The sequence below is a fragment of the Scatophagus argus genome, chromosome 16, assembly GCF_020382885.2.
Source record: "Scatophagus argus isolate fScaArg1 chromosome 16, fScaArg1.pri, whole genome shotgun sequence".
In the NCBI taxonomy this organism is placed as follows: domain Eukaryota; kingdom Metazoa; phylum Chordata; class Actinopteri; family Scatophagidae; genus Scatophagus; species Scatophagus argus.
Window position 1 is genome coordinate 20,066,296 of NC_058508.1, and position 16,761 is coordinate 20,083,056.

At 43.8% G+C, this 16,761-nt stretch overlaps 1 protein-coding gene across 3 annotated transcripts in view; it reads left to right on the top strand.

Moving 5' to 3' along the window:
* The window catches only part of syt3 (synaptotagmin III), a 28,334-nt gene extending 14,122 nt beyond the window's left edge, over positions 1-14,212 (top strand). Inside the window, exons 7-13 of one of the 3 annotated variants that reach the window (XM_046416242.1) lie at positions 3,015-3,141; positions 6,206-6,424; positions 8,267-8,387; positions 9,642-9,813; positions 10,532-10,661; positions 11,731-11,824; positions 12,278-14,212. In XM_046416242.1, coding sequence (XP_046272198.1) covers positions 3,015-3,141; positions 6,206-6,424; positions 8,267-8,387; positions 9,642-9,813; positions 10,532-10,661; positions 11,731-11,820 — 859 coding nt within the window. In that variant the 3' untranslated portion in view covers positions 11,821-11,824; positions 12,278-14,212. Of the gene's footprint in view, positions 1-3,014; positions 3,142-6,205; positions 6,425-8,266; positions 8,388-9,641; positions 9,814-10,531; positions 10,662-11,730; positions 11,825-12,277 lie in introns of those variants that run through there. The other 2 variants (XM_046416243.1, XR_006845723.1) reach the window with 2 other exon arrangements.
* Positions 14,213-16,761: the final 2,549 nt, after the last annotated feature.

The following is a 16,761-nucleotide window of genomic DNA, read 5'->3' on the forward strand; positions in this document are numbered from 1 at the left end:
TGTCTTGACTGTAGTCATGTTGGCTGACGATAATCACGATGAAGTATTAATATCTAAAAATAAGAGCAGCGTCAGTGCCTTTTATGTGCTGTGCTGTAGTTGCTTTCATTTCCCTCTTCTGACGATTCTCAGCTGAAACTTCTCTGCTGGAGAGCTAAGTGTGTAATCGGTGGACGCTGTGCCACGCTGCGAGGACTGGCTGATGGCTGTGGTTTGCGGGGACTGCGCAGCTTGCTCGGTCTGTGGCTCAGCTGGCAGTCCTCCACTTCTGCCCGCCCCGACATGCAGAAACATTACAACGGGTGAAAGTGCTGATGGTCAGAAAAGAAAAGGAGCGAGAGGCCGTTTGAGTCATGAATTATATATGGAGAGCCACTTTAAACAGCACCCCCTGTCAACACATAATAACACCAGGCTGTGTTATAGCTGAGTTACAGATCTGGAGAATTAGCAAGGGAGCTGGATGGAGAGGGAGGTTAATGATGAAAACTATTCATGTGTTGCTTTTTTCCTGTTTATAAAGTCACAAGATAATTTATGTCACGCTGTGTTTGCCTGTCGTTACACTAGAGAGAAACAGTTTGTGGTGGAAAAGGCGAGTTTATTTGCGCAGCACCTTTCAACAACGAGGCGATTCGTTGTTGAAACTCTGCAGAAGACAGGAAGGTTTCAGTTAATTAATTAATTAATTAATTAATTAAGAGAGGGAGTGACTGACGAGTAAAGAAGAAAGGTTAGAGACGTAGCTGCAAGACTTGTGTGGGCATGTGTGCAGACACACACACACACACACACACACACACACACTGGAGATGTGATAAGACCGATATGTTAATGTGTGAGACCCCCGCTGTTTGCAGTGTACCAGTCAGAACAACAATGTCAATCTTCCTCAGATCCTGTGGGAAAGGCATTTCTATTGACAATCCCATTAAAAGCTGACACATTTCCACTGTGGGAATAACAGCTAGCTTTCGGGCATTGTCTGCCAGGAATAAGGCCGTGAATTTCACTCTCAGCTCGGGCAGTAATAGGCAGATTCACTGCAGCATGCCTCATGGATTGTGTAAAAACCTTGGTTTTTGTCCAAGCTCACATCTTTGCTCTGTAATAAGACATGTGAGCGCAGGAAAACCCGCGACCGTGTCTTTGTAACAAACAAGAAATGCAGGAAAATTCAGAGAAATCAGAGGGAGGTGTTTTATTGACTTGTGCACAAGCTTCCTGTCCTTCCCAGTTACCGTACATGTGAGCATTGCTGTGAGACTGCACAGTCTCTACCGCCACCGTGTCCCAGAGTAATGCAGAATTAAAGATCATTAGATGCATATTTCAATGGGTCATGGTTTTCTCTATAAAGTATTTGTATGCCTGAGCTGGAAATGTAATCTCCTCCAGCAGTTTTCCCTGTATATCATCTCCTTGATTTGATGTGATTGCAGAGTGGGCATGTTTATCCAATTACTTTAATTAGATGTGATTCAGAGGTAAACACGAGTCCAGATTGGCCGCGGTTGTATTGTCAACAAGCGTGTCTTATTTGTGATTGGTACACATGGACAGAAGACATCATAACTGCCAGGGTCACTGTTGGCTTTTGCCCTGTTTATCCTTCCTCGGCCCCAAAGTTCACGCTGCTGTGCTAAAGCGGCTAATGAAGTGCTGACACACTGCTTAACACGGGGAGACACAGTCTAACGAGGTCTGATTAAAGGCCTCCGAGCCGTCTTCGTCTTCATCTGGTAATTAAATCCATAATACGAAGCTGTGACTCTGGATGGAGCCTCTGAATGTAAAGACGAGCTCATGTCTGTTTCATGCCTTCATATTTGAGTGCATCTTTACTTATGTTTGTTATTTTAAAAGAAAAGATATGCCACAAATAATAAAACACAAGTGTGCAATGTAATAGTTTTGTTATTTTGGCATTTTTGAAATCAGCACATTGAGCTTCTTCTCTTATGAAACCCTAAATCTGTTTTTTAATTTTGATAATTAATTGGTCAAATTATTTATTAATCAAAAATGTAAATAAAAAAGAAAAAAATTCCAGCTTCTCACATTTGAAATTTGAAAATTTGCTGCTTTATACCAAAGTAATCTGGTTGTTTCGCAGTGTTGTGAATTTCCCCCTGCAGGTCAGTAAAGTCTTCTTGACATGATTATAATCACAGTTTATTTGTTGATTACATATTTTGCAGTCTGAATCTGGAAATGAATTTATCAAATCAATAATAAAGTGCAAGTTCCTTAAAGTCGTAGTTAAATACTTAAGTGCCACCGACTTTCATTTTGCTTGTGACCGTGTGATATGAAGTCTGCTGGTGAGCACCTCACCGCAGGCCGCCGATCATTTAGGTTGAATGATCTGAGCAGGAAAAATGGTCGTATTTAACAAGTAAAAACGATAGGAAAAGAAATGACAATAATTAACAGAATTTTGTGCAGTATTTTGAAGTCTTATTTTCTCCCTCGCTGATTATCTGGTGACCCCTCTGAGTCACCTGGGAGCTCTTGTGAGGTGTCTGCTTCAGGCAGATCAGTGCACTGCCGACTAAAACACACAAGGAACACACAATCAGACAAACATGCTCGCACACCCGGCGCTAACGTGGCTTTGCTTTCTTCTCCGTGTTTTGTGTTTCTCACGCAGTAACAACTCTGTGTGCGTGTCCCAAAGTGAGTGCAGTGTTAAGGATTATTAAAGAGCTCAGCTTTGGCCCGACTCTGCTTACTGTGCTTACATTTAACATCGCTGATCGTGCAACCATAATACAGCTGCAGGGATCACACATACTCACACACACACGCACACATGCTATTTTGGTTATTCCCTGAGATACACAACCTCCCACGCCATTACGTGTGTGTGCATAAATCCTGCACAGGTGTGTGTTTCTGTGTGTGTGTGTGTGTGGGTTGAGCCTGTCTGGGTCTCACAGGGTATTTGCGTAAATTTTGTGTGACCCCTGCATATGAAGGTCTGATGGACTTTGTCGTTTTGTGCGTCGCAGCACGGAGCAGTTGGTGGTGAAGATCCTGAAAGCTCTGGACCTGCCAGCAAAGGACGCCAACGGCTTCTCCGACCCGTACGTGAAGATCTACCTACTGCCAGACAGGAAGAAGAAATTCCAGACCAAGGTGAGTCCCACGCCCACCGCCACGCTCACCTGTGTCCTCAGAGGCAAACTGCAGTCTGAATGCCGTAGGAAGAAACACAACAATCCTGCCAACCTTTAAACATCGTCAGGCTTATTTCCTGCTCCTCTGATGACCCAGCCGCCTCATGGGGAATCATTACACTTCCACTAATGTAATCTAATCTAATCTGGGGCATAATTTATTCAAGATAATGTGCTTCAGACGATTACGGGGCAGCGCTGCTTGGCTCCTGTGTTATTCTGGTGTTTGAGGACACTTCAGTCAATATTTGAGTACATTCTGGGACGTTCTGTACCAGGAAATGTACCCTTAGCCCTAAAATAAAATCCTCCTCTCTTCTAATTTATTCTCTGTGGAGAAGCTGGAGACTCATGAGCTCACAAATGTGAGTTGTACTTCTCTGTTTTGTGGCCTTGAACATCACCAGTATATCCTGTTTAGGATGAAACAGGGAGAAATTTTGAGGCAGAAATAGGACAGAAGTGAATGAAGCTGTACCAGTTTGAAATTTGTCTCTTTTGTGTGACTGTCTCCTGTATGTCACAAAAGGCCCCTTCAGCCATTGAAAAGTGTGAATGCTTCAGTCATTTGCATAATAACGCTCCTCTTTTGTTTAGAGTGCAGATGATTGTTTCATTTCACTCACATCCACATTAACATGGGATTTTTACACCTCTCATTTTCCCCCACGCTTTCATCCCTCCAGCTGATTTCAAAAGAGAACCAGACGTCACCTACGAGTTGATGTTGGAGCTTTGTGCTTCTGGTTTCTAAAGGCGCAGCGTCTCCATCAGCCGCGTGCTTAATCCAGAGCTAACAAGTAATCATCAAGTGCTAATAAGCCAGAGTGACAGACCCACTCGTGCAGTGAAGAAAGTTGGATTTGGAAAATCGAGTGTCACATTTTAATTATCACAAGCTTTATTGCATGACAGCATTTATATCAAATGCTTTCGCAGCAAATAAACCCCAACAGCAAATCAACAAATAGTAAAAATTCTGTGTCGAAGATTGAAGACAAATTTGCAAATGTCGTCGGCAATGTGTGAGATTGTGATGAGCGGGAAATTACAGCCGTTCGCTTTCCATCAGGCTGCGTCTGCTGATTTAAATCCATCGTTTTTGTTTGACTTGTGTTGAGGTGACAGATGGAAAAGCAAGGAAACAACACGCAGTCCAAACAGAAGTGAACTAACCTTAAATAAATACAGTTACCTATAGGAAAGGTGTTGTGATGTTTAAGAGAAAACACGTTGTACTTTGTACGCGGTGGAAAAGCAAAATATCGAGTCTCTGATTTAGTTTTAGTCTTTATTTCATTTCAGCAGGTTTGATTTGATTCTTCATCTCACAAGAAAAGGTGAAATTCACTTTCCTCCCTCGGGCTGAGGAACAAGGTCAGCCGGCCTGCCAGAGGTTGATTATGTTGCTCAAGGACATATCGGCAGCTTTGGCCTCGCAGTCTGTGCTCTGATGTGTCTCGTGTTTGCACGAATGCATTCCAATTTACATGTAATAATGTGTGTTTTGCTGCTCTCTGCACAATGTGAATCATCCCGCAGGCAGCTAATCAAAGCTTTTATATGCACAACAAGTGCCTGGTATTTCATGTATGAGAGAGAAAAAGACATTTGGTTCACAGGAAGTGATGTCTTTTAATTTACCAGTTTGTTCTGAATAAAACAGAAGATTAGCTTTGTGGTTTGCAGGAGCAGAAAACAGGCAAAACAAACAAACAAACAGAAAAAAGGGGAAAAGATTCAGCACAAGCGACACCACAGCAATTACAGCTCAGAAAGTAAAACAGAGGAAGATATGAGGATCTTGCTGGTTACTGCTTTCAAAAAAAAATGTTTTGACCAAGTTTAGGTTTTTCTTTCTGCCAGTAAGAAGAGCCGCACCTTGTGAAATAGCTTGCAAACGTTGTTGACTCTGCAGCAGGTGGGATGTTTTTCATACCAGAAATGCACACGAGCCTTTAAAGATTCTGGACGCGTCTTCAAAACAGCATGAAGTGTTGTCAAACAAGCTGCTGGATTTTTACAAATTCGGCTCCACGTTGTCTTTGTGGGACCCTCACGAGTGTGACTGCAGTGCAATCATCAGTGCAAAAGTGTCAAATGCAGAAATGATGGTTACATGAAAGGCTCGGACTGCAGGAGAGACACAAGATAAATTCACTGATGCTTTAGATTAAACACACACACAAATAACATAACATGAGTGCATAAACGTGTACAAGATAAGAGGACAGGTTAACTGGGTTTACTGGGTGACGAGGCAGGAAAGCTGTTCACAAAGCAATGGAATTAGGTATGATTCAAGCTATTTAAAAATGATTTCAGGAAATTGCAGTGAGAAATGTTGTAAGTAAAGAGTAATTAACATACATTAAGACTCAGTACATGATTTTTGTTGCTGGGGAAGAAAACGTGAGGCTAATCCTGCGAAGGTCATCCCACCGTTACTGCAGCTTTGATCAAGTCATGTGCACGTTTTGGGATCCAGTGTCTAAGAAGAAAGCAGCCTGAACCGGCTTTAGTGTCCTTTCATTACATCAGATCATCAACGTTTAGGAGCTTCCACTCACAAACTTTTAGCTCCTTGGACAGGATATTTATATTATATTCAACCATTCAACAGATGGGATGTGAAATTTCTTTATGCTTTAGCACCTGTTTGCATGAGCAGTTCAAGATGAAGTACTTTTAGTGGTCGCGCTTTACAGTCAGGACAAACTGAACTGAACATGTGTGAGAGAGACCTCCTCGTTCCAGTCTAAGTCTGGGCTGTGTGGGCTGTAAAAGATAGTAGTCCCTTGTTAACCCTCTTTTCATTGTAGTTATGGTGTCATTACAGGGTATGTAGGCTGGGAAATAATGTCACTGTTTGTTCCTCCCTTATTCCCCGTGCTAATTCCCTTGCACCTACCCAGTAAGTATTTCATTGGTACAGTGTGTGCACTAAATAATTACACTGTATTGTTTTCTGGGCTGTAATGTAAGTGTAAATTATCTGAACTTGGTCTGTTTCTGTCTCTCAGGTCCACAGAAAGACCTTGAACCCAGTGTTCAACGAGACGTTTCAGTTCGGCGTGCCGCTGAATGAGCTACATTCCAGGAAGCTGCATTTCTCAGTGTACGACTTCGACCGCTTCTCCAGACACGACCTGATCGGCCAGGTAGTGGTGGACAACCTGCTGGACTTCAGTGAGGGCAGCGGGGACAAACCCATCTGGAGGGACATCGTGGAGGGCACCGCGGTAAGGACGAGGGCCCCCGCTGCAGAAACAACCCCCAAACAATCGTGTTCATTTGGAGAACACGGTCACATTAGATTGGAAGAGATGAAATCTGACGGGGCCCTGCGATGATATCGGGCCGCTGCAGCTGCGAATCACGGATAGAAGGGCGGGACAGAAGCAGGGATGGTGCACGTCAAACGTAACACAAGTGACAGTTCAATTCTAGATTCTAAGTATGAATGCATACAATCTGAAAATGAGTCTGATTACAGCTTGGGAGAAAGACAAAAATAAATGAAAGATGAAAATTTACAAAAATTATATGGTAGTCGGAAGCCAAAAGAAAGCGTTGATTTGCTGACAGAAGTCTTCATGTTATTAATCATTTTCAATTCACAGCTGTGGACGGCCTGTAAACAGTGTGCAGGTTTCGGTACGTGTGGCAGTCTGGTCGTCCAACATAGCGAAGGGAAGCAAAGAAAAGACTCGGTAGTTTGAATCTTTCAAGCAACTGAAAGAATTTTTTAGCATCACTACATACTGTATGTTGAAACTTAAATACCACTGAGTTTATAGAACTGACTTTAAAAAACACCCGTCTGCATTTATGTGGTTTGTATTTGCTTCTTTGAAATTTAAATTAAATCATTTCAATTAGTTCTATTTCAGGAACATTTGAAACAATATCAGACTTAAACAAAACTTGTGATGATATTGTGCATGTCAGCGCTATTTAATATTCAAAAAAATATGTGTTCATGTTTTTAAGGTTCAGAAATACCAGGCTGCTCAGATTTGAACAATTCAGACTCCAAAATTCAAAATGAAAAATTCAAACCAGAGTAGCCATGCTGCTGAGGACTACCAGCCACATGAAAAAGAATTTCAAGAAGAATAAAAGCTTTTTGAAATTGCAAAACTAGAAAAGACCTTCTGGAGATTACAGAAACTGTTCACAGAGTTTCCTGTGGTTTGCAGTTCAATGGCTTTTAGATTTTGAAGCTGTGTGGTTTCTCACAGGATTCTGACCATCGCAGCCCCTCTTTGCTTTCATACGATTCACAGAAGGTGAAGCTCGTGCAGTAAAGAGACGACGCAGGCTGAAAACCCTCTGACTCATTTAGAGTCTGGTAAAGTCAAAACACAGCACCGCAGAGTCCAGATAGATTACTGGAAAGGCACCGCTGGCCACATCCAAACTTTTTTATCTTCGCCGTCCAAGCAGATTTATATGAAATATTCATAGAAGGCTATTAGCAAATTAGATAGAGCAAAGTCTTATTTTTTTCTTTTTGGCATGGGTGTTTCATTTATTAAATAAGTTTAAAACATCAGCCTCTAAGCGTATTTCAGTGTTTCGCTCGGGGACGTATTGATTAGTGGGGCTCAAAGCCACTGAGGAGTCATCATCCCACAGTGTGACCTGAATACCGCCGGTGTCATTACTGTGGTGCCACTGAGACCACAGGCGGCAAGAAGATCAGTAGATGGGAGTCTTGGTGTGGGCGGGGTGGGGCATGTGGGGTATAAAAAGCCTGGAGAATCGTCACCTCTACTTAACACTTTCCTCCACTCGGGGACATCGACAGATTGGCATATGATTCATTTACAGTGACGGCACTTCCCCTTCGCCTAGATGCTCTGCCCGTCCACATTAGGACGCCTGCTGTCACCCGCCGTCAGTCATAGATGTGGCTCTTTTCTGGCCACACACAATCACAGCAAACCAAAGACTGTCTGTCAGTTAGTGTTTTTCCTATCTGTCTCTGAAGCCTCGTGTGTGTGTGTGTGTGTGTGTGTGTGTGATCACAGCGTCCACGTCTGATCCCCGTCTCTGTCTCTCTGTGTGGTGACCTACAGGAGAAGGCTGATCTCGGGGAGCTTAATTTCTCGCTGTGTTACCTGCCCACTGCAGGCAGGCTCACGGCTACAGTCATCAAGGCCACCAACCTCAAAGCCATGGACCTGACTGGCTTCTCAGGTAAAGCACTGACCTGCACGCACTCATCGTGCTGCTGTGACAGAACGTCTGATGTTTGTTGCTTTCTTGAGTACCATTAGATTGACTCCAGGTGGTAACAGGTCAGACATGCAGAAGAATAAGTGCCATGAAACCAGTTTCTCGGCAGAAGAGAGTAACATTGATGCTATTTTCGGGTTTTCTCCAACAACAGCAGCCTTTGTGGACCAGATTGCAATGCGGCTGCAAGATACAACATGCTGCATTTTCACCTCTGGCTTCTACTTTCATTACTGTTAGCTGTTCTCTCATCCTGCAAGTAAAACCAACAAGTTTGCCCAAAAGAAATTTAGCAGAAATATATTTTTCAAATCCAACTAAATCACTAACTGAAGTAGAACTAGATGAGGCATGCTAAGTGAAAGTGCCAAGGCGTAATTTAGTATAAAGCTTTGCTAAAATAAAAAATTCCCAAAGTGCATCAGGCAACACCAGACTGATCGTTTCTAACTGCGCAAGAGAATCACGGGGTAGATTTTTGCTTCAAGAAGAAACCCAGGTAAAGATTATACATTATAAATATACAACTCAAATTCATTTGTTACAAACAAAAACTTGTCATACTGTGTTTTGTTGCACCAATTATGTCTGCAGAAAGAGACAAACACAGCAACAGTTTTATCCACAAGACTAATATCAGGAAGTGTGCTTGCTAATGCTAATATAGAATGAACAAAGGCATCATGAAAAGGATTTATTCTTTAGTTACCCTTCACGATGCCCCCTCGCATTAAACGAGATCTGGAGCGATAACGACCGCGTGCCGTCGTTCCGTCGTGCCGTCGATCCTAAGACCATCGCAGGGACTGAGAGATGCTGAAAGACGCAGCATAAAAACTGAGTCGTGGGCGTGTGTGTGTGTGTGTGTGTGTGTGTGTGTGTGTGTGTGTGTGTGTTTGCTCCTGGATGCTGTCACCAAGCAGCACATGTTGAATGGATAACTGGAGCGATTCAACCTGTGCTGCTTTTTCTACCTTTGTGTTTGTAATCCAGCTTTGCCAAGGTGACTTGATTTTCATGCCTTTTATGTGTTACACTCGCAGATGGAGCATAATACCTAACAGCGTTTGCAGGAGTCCCCACTTATCTTTTTTCTCTCTGCTTCCTCCCCCTCTTTCTCTGTCTCCCCCTGCCTTTCGTCTTTGCTGCGTCTCCTCCCACCTCCCACTCTTCCGTCCTTTTTGTCTCCCCTTCCCACCCTTGTGTCTGCCTCAGACCCGTACGTGAAGGCCTCTCTGATCTGTGACGGGCGAAGGCTAAAAAAGAGGAAGACCTCCATTAAAAAGAACACGCTGAACCCCACGTACAACGAGGCGCTGGTGTTTGACATCCCCAATGAAAATATAGAGAGTGTTTCCCTCATTATTGCAGTGATGGACTATGACTGGTGAGCGAGCTGAGGTGTTGTTATGATTTGAGATGAAACCGTTGATTACTGTGAAGTGTGCTTGCTTGCCGAACGCAGCCGCAATGTTTGCTGTGACTTTTGGGTTGTTGCATTTCGATGGTGTTGCCGCTGTGTTGAACATGACGAGGGGCCCCCTCATGAGTCAGCCTCCTGGTGGACGCTCCTTGTTTTACACAGACGGGCACCTCATGAATAAGCATGCTTTATGCTAATGGCGAAGGAAGAAGCGTAGCCCTGCCAGTGTTTGACTGTCTGCCGCTCGCAGCAACACTTGGCTGCTTGATGTGTTTGTGTATAGATGCACCGCCTCCCTATTATGTAGTCTGCCCTCCATTTGGCATCTCCATAGGTGTGTGCTTTTGTATGTTTGTGCTCGTGCCTGCTCTCCCCGCTGACATCGAGCTTTTATGCAGGGCTTGCGTGTATTTGTGAGCTGCTATTCAATATCCTTCCTCAGCCTCTGCACTCTTTTCCCAGTACTCAAGGTTGATAAATGAGACTCTAGCTGCCTGTTTCTTACAAGCCCTGTCTCCCTCTCTCCCTTTGCTTTAATATATCCTGGCTCTCTCCCTTTCTCCACCCCCCCCCCCCCCCCCCCCCCACCCTATCACCACCACCACCGCCCTTTTTCCTCTCTGTCTCTGTCTCTTGCTCTCTGTCTCCCTTGTCCTTGCTCCCCTCCGTTGCTGCGTGTCAGTATTGGTCATAACGAGGTTATAGGGATGTGTCGTGTGGGCAGTGATGCTGAAGGTCCAGGGAGGGAGCACTGGGCAGCCATGCTGGCCAATCCACGCAAACCAATAGAGCACTGGCATCAGCTTGTGGAGGTAATGAGCCTATGCTCATGTGTGTTCATATGTGTGTGAGCGTGACTCTGTGTGTGTGTGTCTGTGTGAGATGTGCACTCAAGAATATGATCTCATGCCACATATGTTCTGTTGAGCTCTGCTGTTGGTTGGTTCTGGGCCTGACAACCACAGTGACTTCATCGTGTGACGATTACCATCCGAAGCAGTAGTGGCGGAGTAGTGGTGTTTGAAGAACCGCAGTAGGAGTGGTGATAGTAGAACAGTAAAGTAACAGCGATAAAACCATTATTTAGGTGTTTTACATAAGAAAAAGAAGCAGCACAGACTTTTATTCATAAAAGTCTCGAATTCACACAAAAGTGTGTTAGAAGCAAAATGTACAAAATTCTCCAAATTAAATTAACCCAATAAGCAGATTGATTATTTTGAATTTGAACTATTTTAAATATTTTTTGGTATTTAATCTATCACAGTGCATCAAATTTTAAAAGCTAACTATGTTTATTTTGCAAGTCAAACCTTAAATCAGCTGTGGCTGCTGTAGAGTGTTAAATAATAAATAAAGGTAAAGACTTAGATGATAAAACTGATTCCTCTCTTAATGGAAAAATGAAGTACCTGCTAACAGCTAATTAGCTTAGATAACCCAACACACTGTTTAACCTTAACATGCCTTTTTTTACAGTCTGTTTTGCATGGATTAAAAAAGATGTCACATTTAATTAGATAATGTTTATTGTTGCTGGCGGGCACATTTTGTTATCTTTGGATTAAGCCAGGCTAGTTGTTTCCCCTGATTTCCAGTCTTTATGCTAGGCTAAGCTAACTGGTTCAGATTTAGCAGTTATCAACCTTTTCTTCTGGCTCTCGGCAAGAAAGTGAATTGTTATATTTAGAAGAAATCCTTAAAGTACAAGAATTGAATAAAAGTACTTAATAATATATATACAATAACATTTAATGTAGCAGTTTTGCTACTCTGGTGTAACAGAAGCTAGCCTATAATATCTTTCTAAAATTCCATTTATGTCTCACTGAAGTGTTTCTTTATGTGTTAATAAAAGCAAAAATCTCTCTTTCCTTGCAGGAAAAAGCGATCGGTACGTTTGTGTCGAAGAGCGCTACAACATCCTCCCCGAAGCCTCACATTGTGGTGGACAGTCCTCACTCCGATTAAAACTGTGAGCCTCTCCTGCTTTAGATCTAACACTTTTGCCTCAGGCATGCATACACGTGTGGTATACTGAGTACAGTGTATTGGAAAGTGTATCGTTATTACACATGCAGTACTCCAGTACGCCCTTGACTCGTGCTTGCAAACAGGCCTCACCGTGCTGGAATCTTAAATGCGCTGCAGATGCTCTCAAGTCAGATTTACACAGAAAACAGTTTGAGTCTTTAAAAGCATGACCAAACTGTGAGTGTGTGATAAAGTGGAGGCTGTGGAGCTGTCAGAAGCAGGAGCTCTGAGGCAGAAGCATCTGTATAATCTAGATGCTATGGGTTATGTAATGCATCTCCCCCTCCTCCCGCCCAAACTTACAGTACTGCATACTGTTTATATATTCTCTCGCCCCCCTACTGTCTCTCTCTCGCTTAATCTGCCTCTCCTCCCTTATTCCCTCTTTCCTCAGGTCACGATCGTCTCTTCAGCTCCTGACTTTTTCCTTTCTTCCCTCTCATCTGTGAATAATTCTCTCCATCAAAGAACGAGAGACACAGAGACACTGCTGGTGTCCAACTGCTAGTGCTGTTTTGCTCCTGCTAATGAATCCTCCAAGTCCTGTGCTGTCTTTACCAAGCCGGGGGGGTAAAAAAAATAAAATAAAATAAAAAATAAACAACAGCATCCATCACGAGCTACACTTTGAACATCAGACTACACATTTACAAACACATGCAGACACTAAATGGTACACTAGGACTCATATCGGGTGTAAATTTGGACTCTGGCGTGGGGATGCACACACATACCTCTCTCTCACACACACACACACACACACACGAATACACACAGAGTTTGTAGTATGTGCGTAGTTCATGTGTGCTTCAGATTAGTGTAGTATTTCATCTAGGAGGAGTGTGACGTGACAAAACTTTTCTCTCTTGAAAATAAAAAAAGGAAGACAGAAAGAAAGAAAGAAGAAAAGGAAGCCATCCCAGAGTGGTCTTTTCAACCAGGACCAAAGGTTCATGCTGTTGTACAGACTATAAAAGAAGAAAATCACTATGTCGATATTTTTCTTTGCCACATTGGTGTACAGTAGACACTGTACCGTATGGGAATCTCACGTAGTACTTAGCAGGACAAACCATCCGAGGTGGATTCTCCCCGGCCATTTTGGACGTCTTCTCCAGGCTCTTGTTTCAGACTTAAACTTGCTTATTTTCCCCAGAGGAAAGACGTCAAAGCGTCCAGTGGTCTTTATTGATGTCAGAGGAATGCAAAACGAGGACATTCTCATTGGTTTCAGCATGTTACGCAACCTTGAAACGTGTCCCTCTTGCTCATGCTTTTTTGTCACGGTCCTCATGGTGCTCATCAGTGTTGGTTTTTATTTATTTACTTATTTTGTTTTTTGCGTGACACAACATACATGTAATGATAAGAAAATAAGTTTATTTATTCATGCCATTTTTTATAGTCCACCAAGGGTGCGATGGTGTGAGCTTCTGAGAGACATGGACTTCTTGATCGTCCTCAGCTTTCGGGCCAAACCGGCACCTGACGCAGGACTACGCCGGCTGAATGAGACCTGCGTTCGGGATGGGACCAGGATCTGTTTGGATTGCACTCGCCAGAGGTTGTATTCCACAGGGAAGGATATCACCGCTCTGCTTTATTTTTCTATCATCGAGGACTTTATTTCTTTCCTTTTCTCAAGAAGTCATCGTCCAGCTTCAACCGAGGAAATTATCTTAAAGTCATGACCCTGACGGGACTTCTGAAGGACACACACGTCCGTGTTGCTTTTATTAGTGTGTGTTTCCGTGTTTGTGGGTCTGTTTGTTTTGTATTTGTGCGTGTCTGTGTGTGTGTGCGTGTGTGTGTGTGTGTGTCTCAGTGTGACCTTGTGCGTGACACGTTTCTGTGCTCACCGCCTCCCTCGTCCTTTTCTCCGTCTTCGCCTCCCTCGCTCCCCCCCAAATCCCAGCGTCCACAGATTGAAACGTCTGCCCAGGAGCCAAGCGTGTGTCTTCTGTCCGGTGTCTTTAACAGGAGTCATTTTGTGTGCATGTGTGTGTTTGTGTGTGTGAGAATGTGTGTGTGTGTGTGTGTACTATATGTGCCTCATTGCACTAGGTGGGGAAATACTGTCTTTCATAGACATTAGTTTGTATTGTCTATGTCGTCTCTGAACTCAGCTGCCAGTCATTCAGCCCTCCTCTCCTCTCTAACCCTTTGCCTGATGTAAGTAACTGTGTTGATCGTGTACTTCTTTCAGTAATTTGTGTACTGTATGTCCGAGGGGGGGATAAAAAAAACAGATGGCACGGCGATTGAAGGTTAAATTGTTGGGTGTTTTTTGATTAAATTTATGAAGGACCAAAAGAAAAGAGAAAAAGAACATCCGAGGCTCATTTCTTACGGTCTACAGATTATGACTAATTTAGATCCCCTTAAAGCAAGACAACAGGGAGGAGGTGTTGTGAGAACACAAGCACTTCCTGTGTAAACCGATACAGACTTATAAAGCCACGTCTGTCACCGCTACTACGACTACTACTGTAACCTCAGCACAACAACAGTACAACACCACACTACAGCTACTTGTATCGCTCTCTTTGCCGTTTTTCTCTCTCGCCCGACACACACACACACACTTTTAGCAGGCGAGTGTGTGTTTCGGGTGAGGGGTCTAGTTTCTCTTTACCTCAGGGCCGTGGAAGTGCAGGGAAAACTGGCGGGAGGCGACCCCCACCCCCCAGGTTTTTCAGTGAGGTTTGTCAGCTGGGGGATTATTGGCCAGCTTGTATAAGTAGATATGGTATCGATCCATTGGTCCCGAGGCTCCATAACTCTCTCTTTCCCAGCCTCCCTCTCTCTCCCCCCTGCTTGTGTCTACCCTATTTAGCCCTTGTGTTACTGCCTGGTGATAGATTACAAAACTCACTGTGGTACCGGCACATTTCCTTATTCTCTTCCTCCCTTGGTCCGCCACCCCACCCTTCTCCTCCTCGTCCTCGTCCTCCTCATCCTCCTTCCAATTCTCCTTTCTTTCCGCTTCTGTCTGTCTGATTAGTGTCTGATTACTCATTCTCTCTTTCTCTCCTCCAGCAGCCTCTCCTCCCCTGCTCCACCTTCCCCTCACCTATCCATTTCTCTCTCCACCCCCCACCCCCACCTTCCCGCTCCCTCTGCTATCTCCCATCCCTCCATCTTGCCCTCTTTCTTTCTGCGTATGACACCCTCCCCCCCTTCCTCTCTATTCTCTCTCTCTCTTTCTCTCGCTGTCTTCTCGTGTTAGTGCAGTTCTGAATGGTCATGGGGAAACATGTTTGCATGCTTATATTAACATGAATGATGTCAACCAGATGCAATGAAAAATTATATAAGTGATGCTTTAAGCAAAATCTGACAATGAACTTGATACTAATACTACTAATGACGACTAAATGGAGACCTAGCAATTGTTTATCTCTGTGGTCAAAAACAACAATGATGAAATAACATTGTTTATGCTGTATTAATCTTTCTCAAATTGGTATTCTTTTTGATTTTCACTTGTTTTTTTTATATATGTCTATATATATAAATATATATATAATTTATTCAAGAGGTTTACTTTTTTATTGGTTAAAGCTGAGAATTTGAGAGAGGGGTTCGGTCAGGGTGATTGTTTCGGACAGGACAGCCGTACCGGGTCGCAGGATTTACGTGAATGTGTAAGTAACAGTGTGGCTGAAGCAATGACACTGGAAATAAAGGATATGTATCATCCAGCTTGCTTTGTGTTTCTGACTTCTGTTAATCCACTGGGCAGGGAGGCAAAAGAGGTGCTGAAGCTACTGTCACACATCCCAGACACTGTGCTATATATAAAACGCAAGGCCCCGGGCATTTCAGATGTACACAGGCTATATTTGACTCAGGCATGGGAGCCACTCTACCTGGACAGGAGCAGCCTGAACTTTATTCACCAAGCTCCCCGACTTTCTGCTGTGCATTAAATCGTGTGAAATTATTCAGCCACTTTGTCATGAATTCTTTATTGTGGCTGCGTTTTGCCTAAATGCAAAAATGGAGCACGGCTGCCTCGCCTGTGTGCGCCTCCCCATCTGGCCTCCCTACTTCTATTTTGTCTCTCTTTATTTTTAAAGCACTCATATTATTTGTCATGTGGTTATTATCTCCTGTTAAAGCGAAGATGCACACCAGCAACAATCAGCGACTCCAGCGCTTCAGCAGAGACGGAGAGGGAGAGGAGGGAGACCGAGCTCAGATGTGCAGGGGAATGACAGAGAAGGAGGAGTGGGAGAGGATTAAACAAATGAAGGAGGATGAAGAGCTGAAGAATGCCAGTGAGGAGGAGGAGGAGGAGGAGGAGGAGGAGGGGGAGGACACAAATGGGAAAACCTGGAGAAGCGAGGGTTAGCTGCATGCAGGATGTGTGTGTAGAAATGGAAAGAGGAGGTGGAGGAGGATATAGACACACTCATCATGGGGCACCTGCAGCACACTGACAGTTCAAGAAGAGTATATATACACACACACATATGGACTCACACGCACGCATGCACACGCCACAATCACACATGTACACGCACATGTGACAGCGCACCAGTTAGCACAGCTTTAATGCTGTTGAGAGAGAAAAGTGGGAGGAGGAGGGGCTGGAGGGGGGGCTGCTGTCTCCATGGCAACGTTCCCACCGTGCAAAAAAAAAAAAAAAAATCATTTAGTCGGAAAGACATTTCACTCAGTTCAGTGAGCTGAAAGAGGCAGAGAGGGAGGGTGAGCAACTTAGAGACTGGGGGAGGTGTGTGTGCAATATAGAGCTGTTGTATCACACTGGAGGGATTTATCTAAAGTAAGCTGACAGCAGGGCATTAGCTCTTATTGCTAATATATCAGATTATCAGACATAATGATAATGAATTCCCTTGCATCATTAAA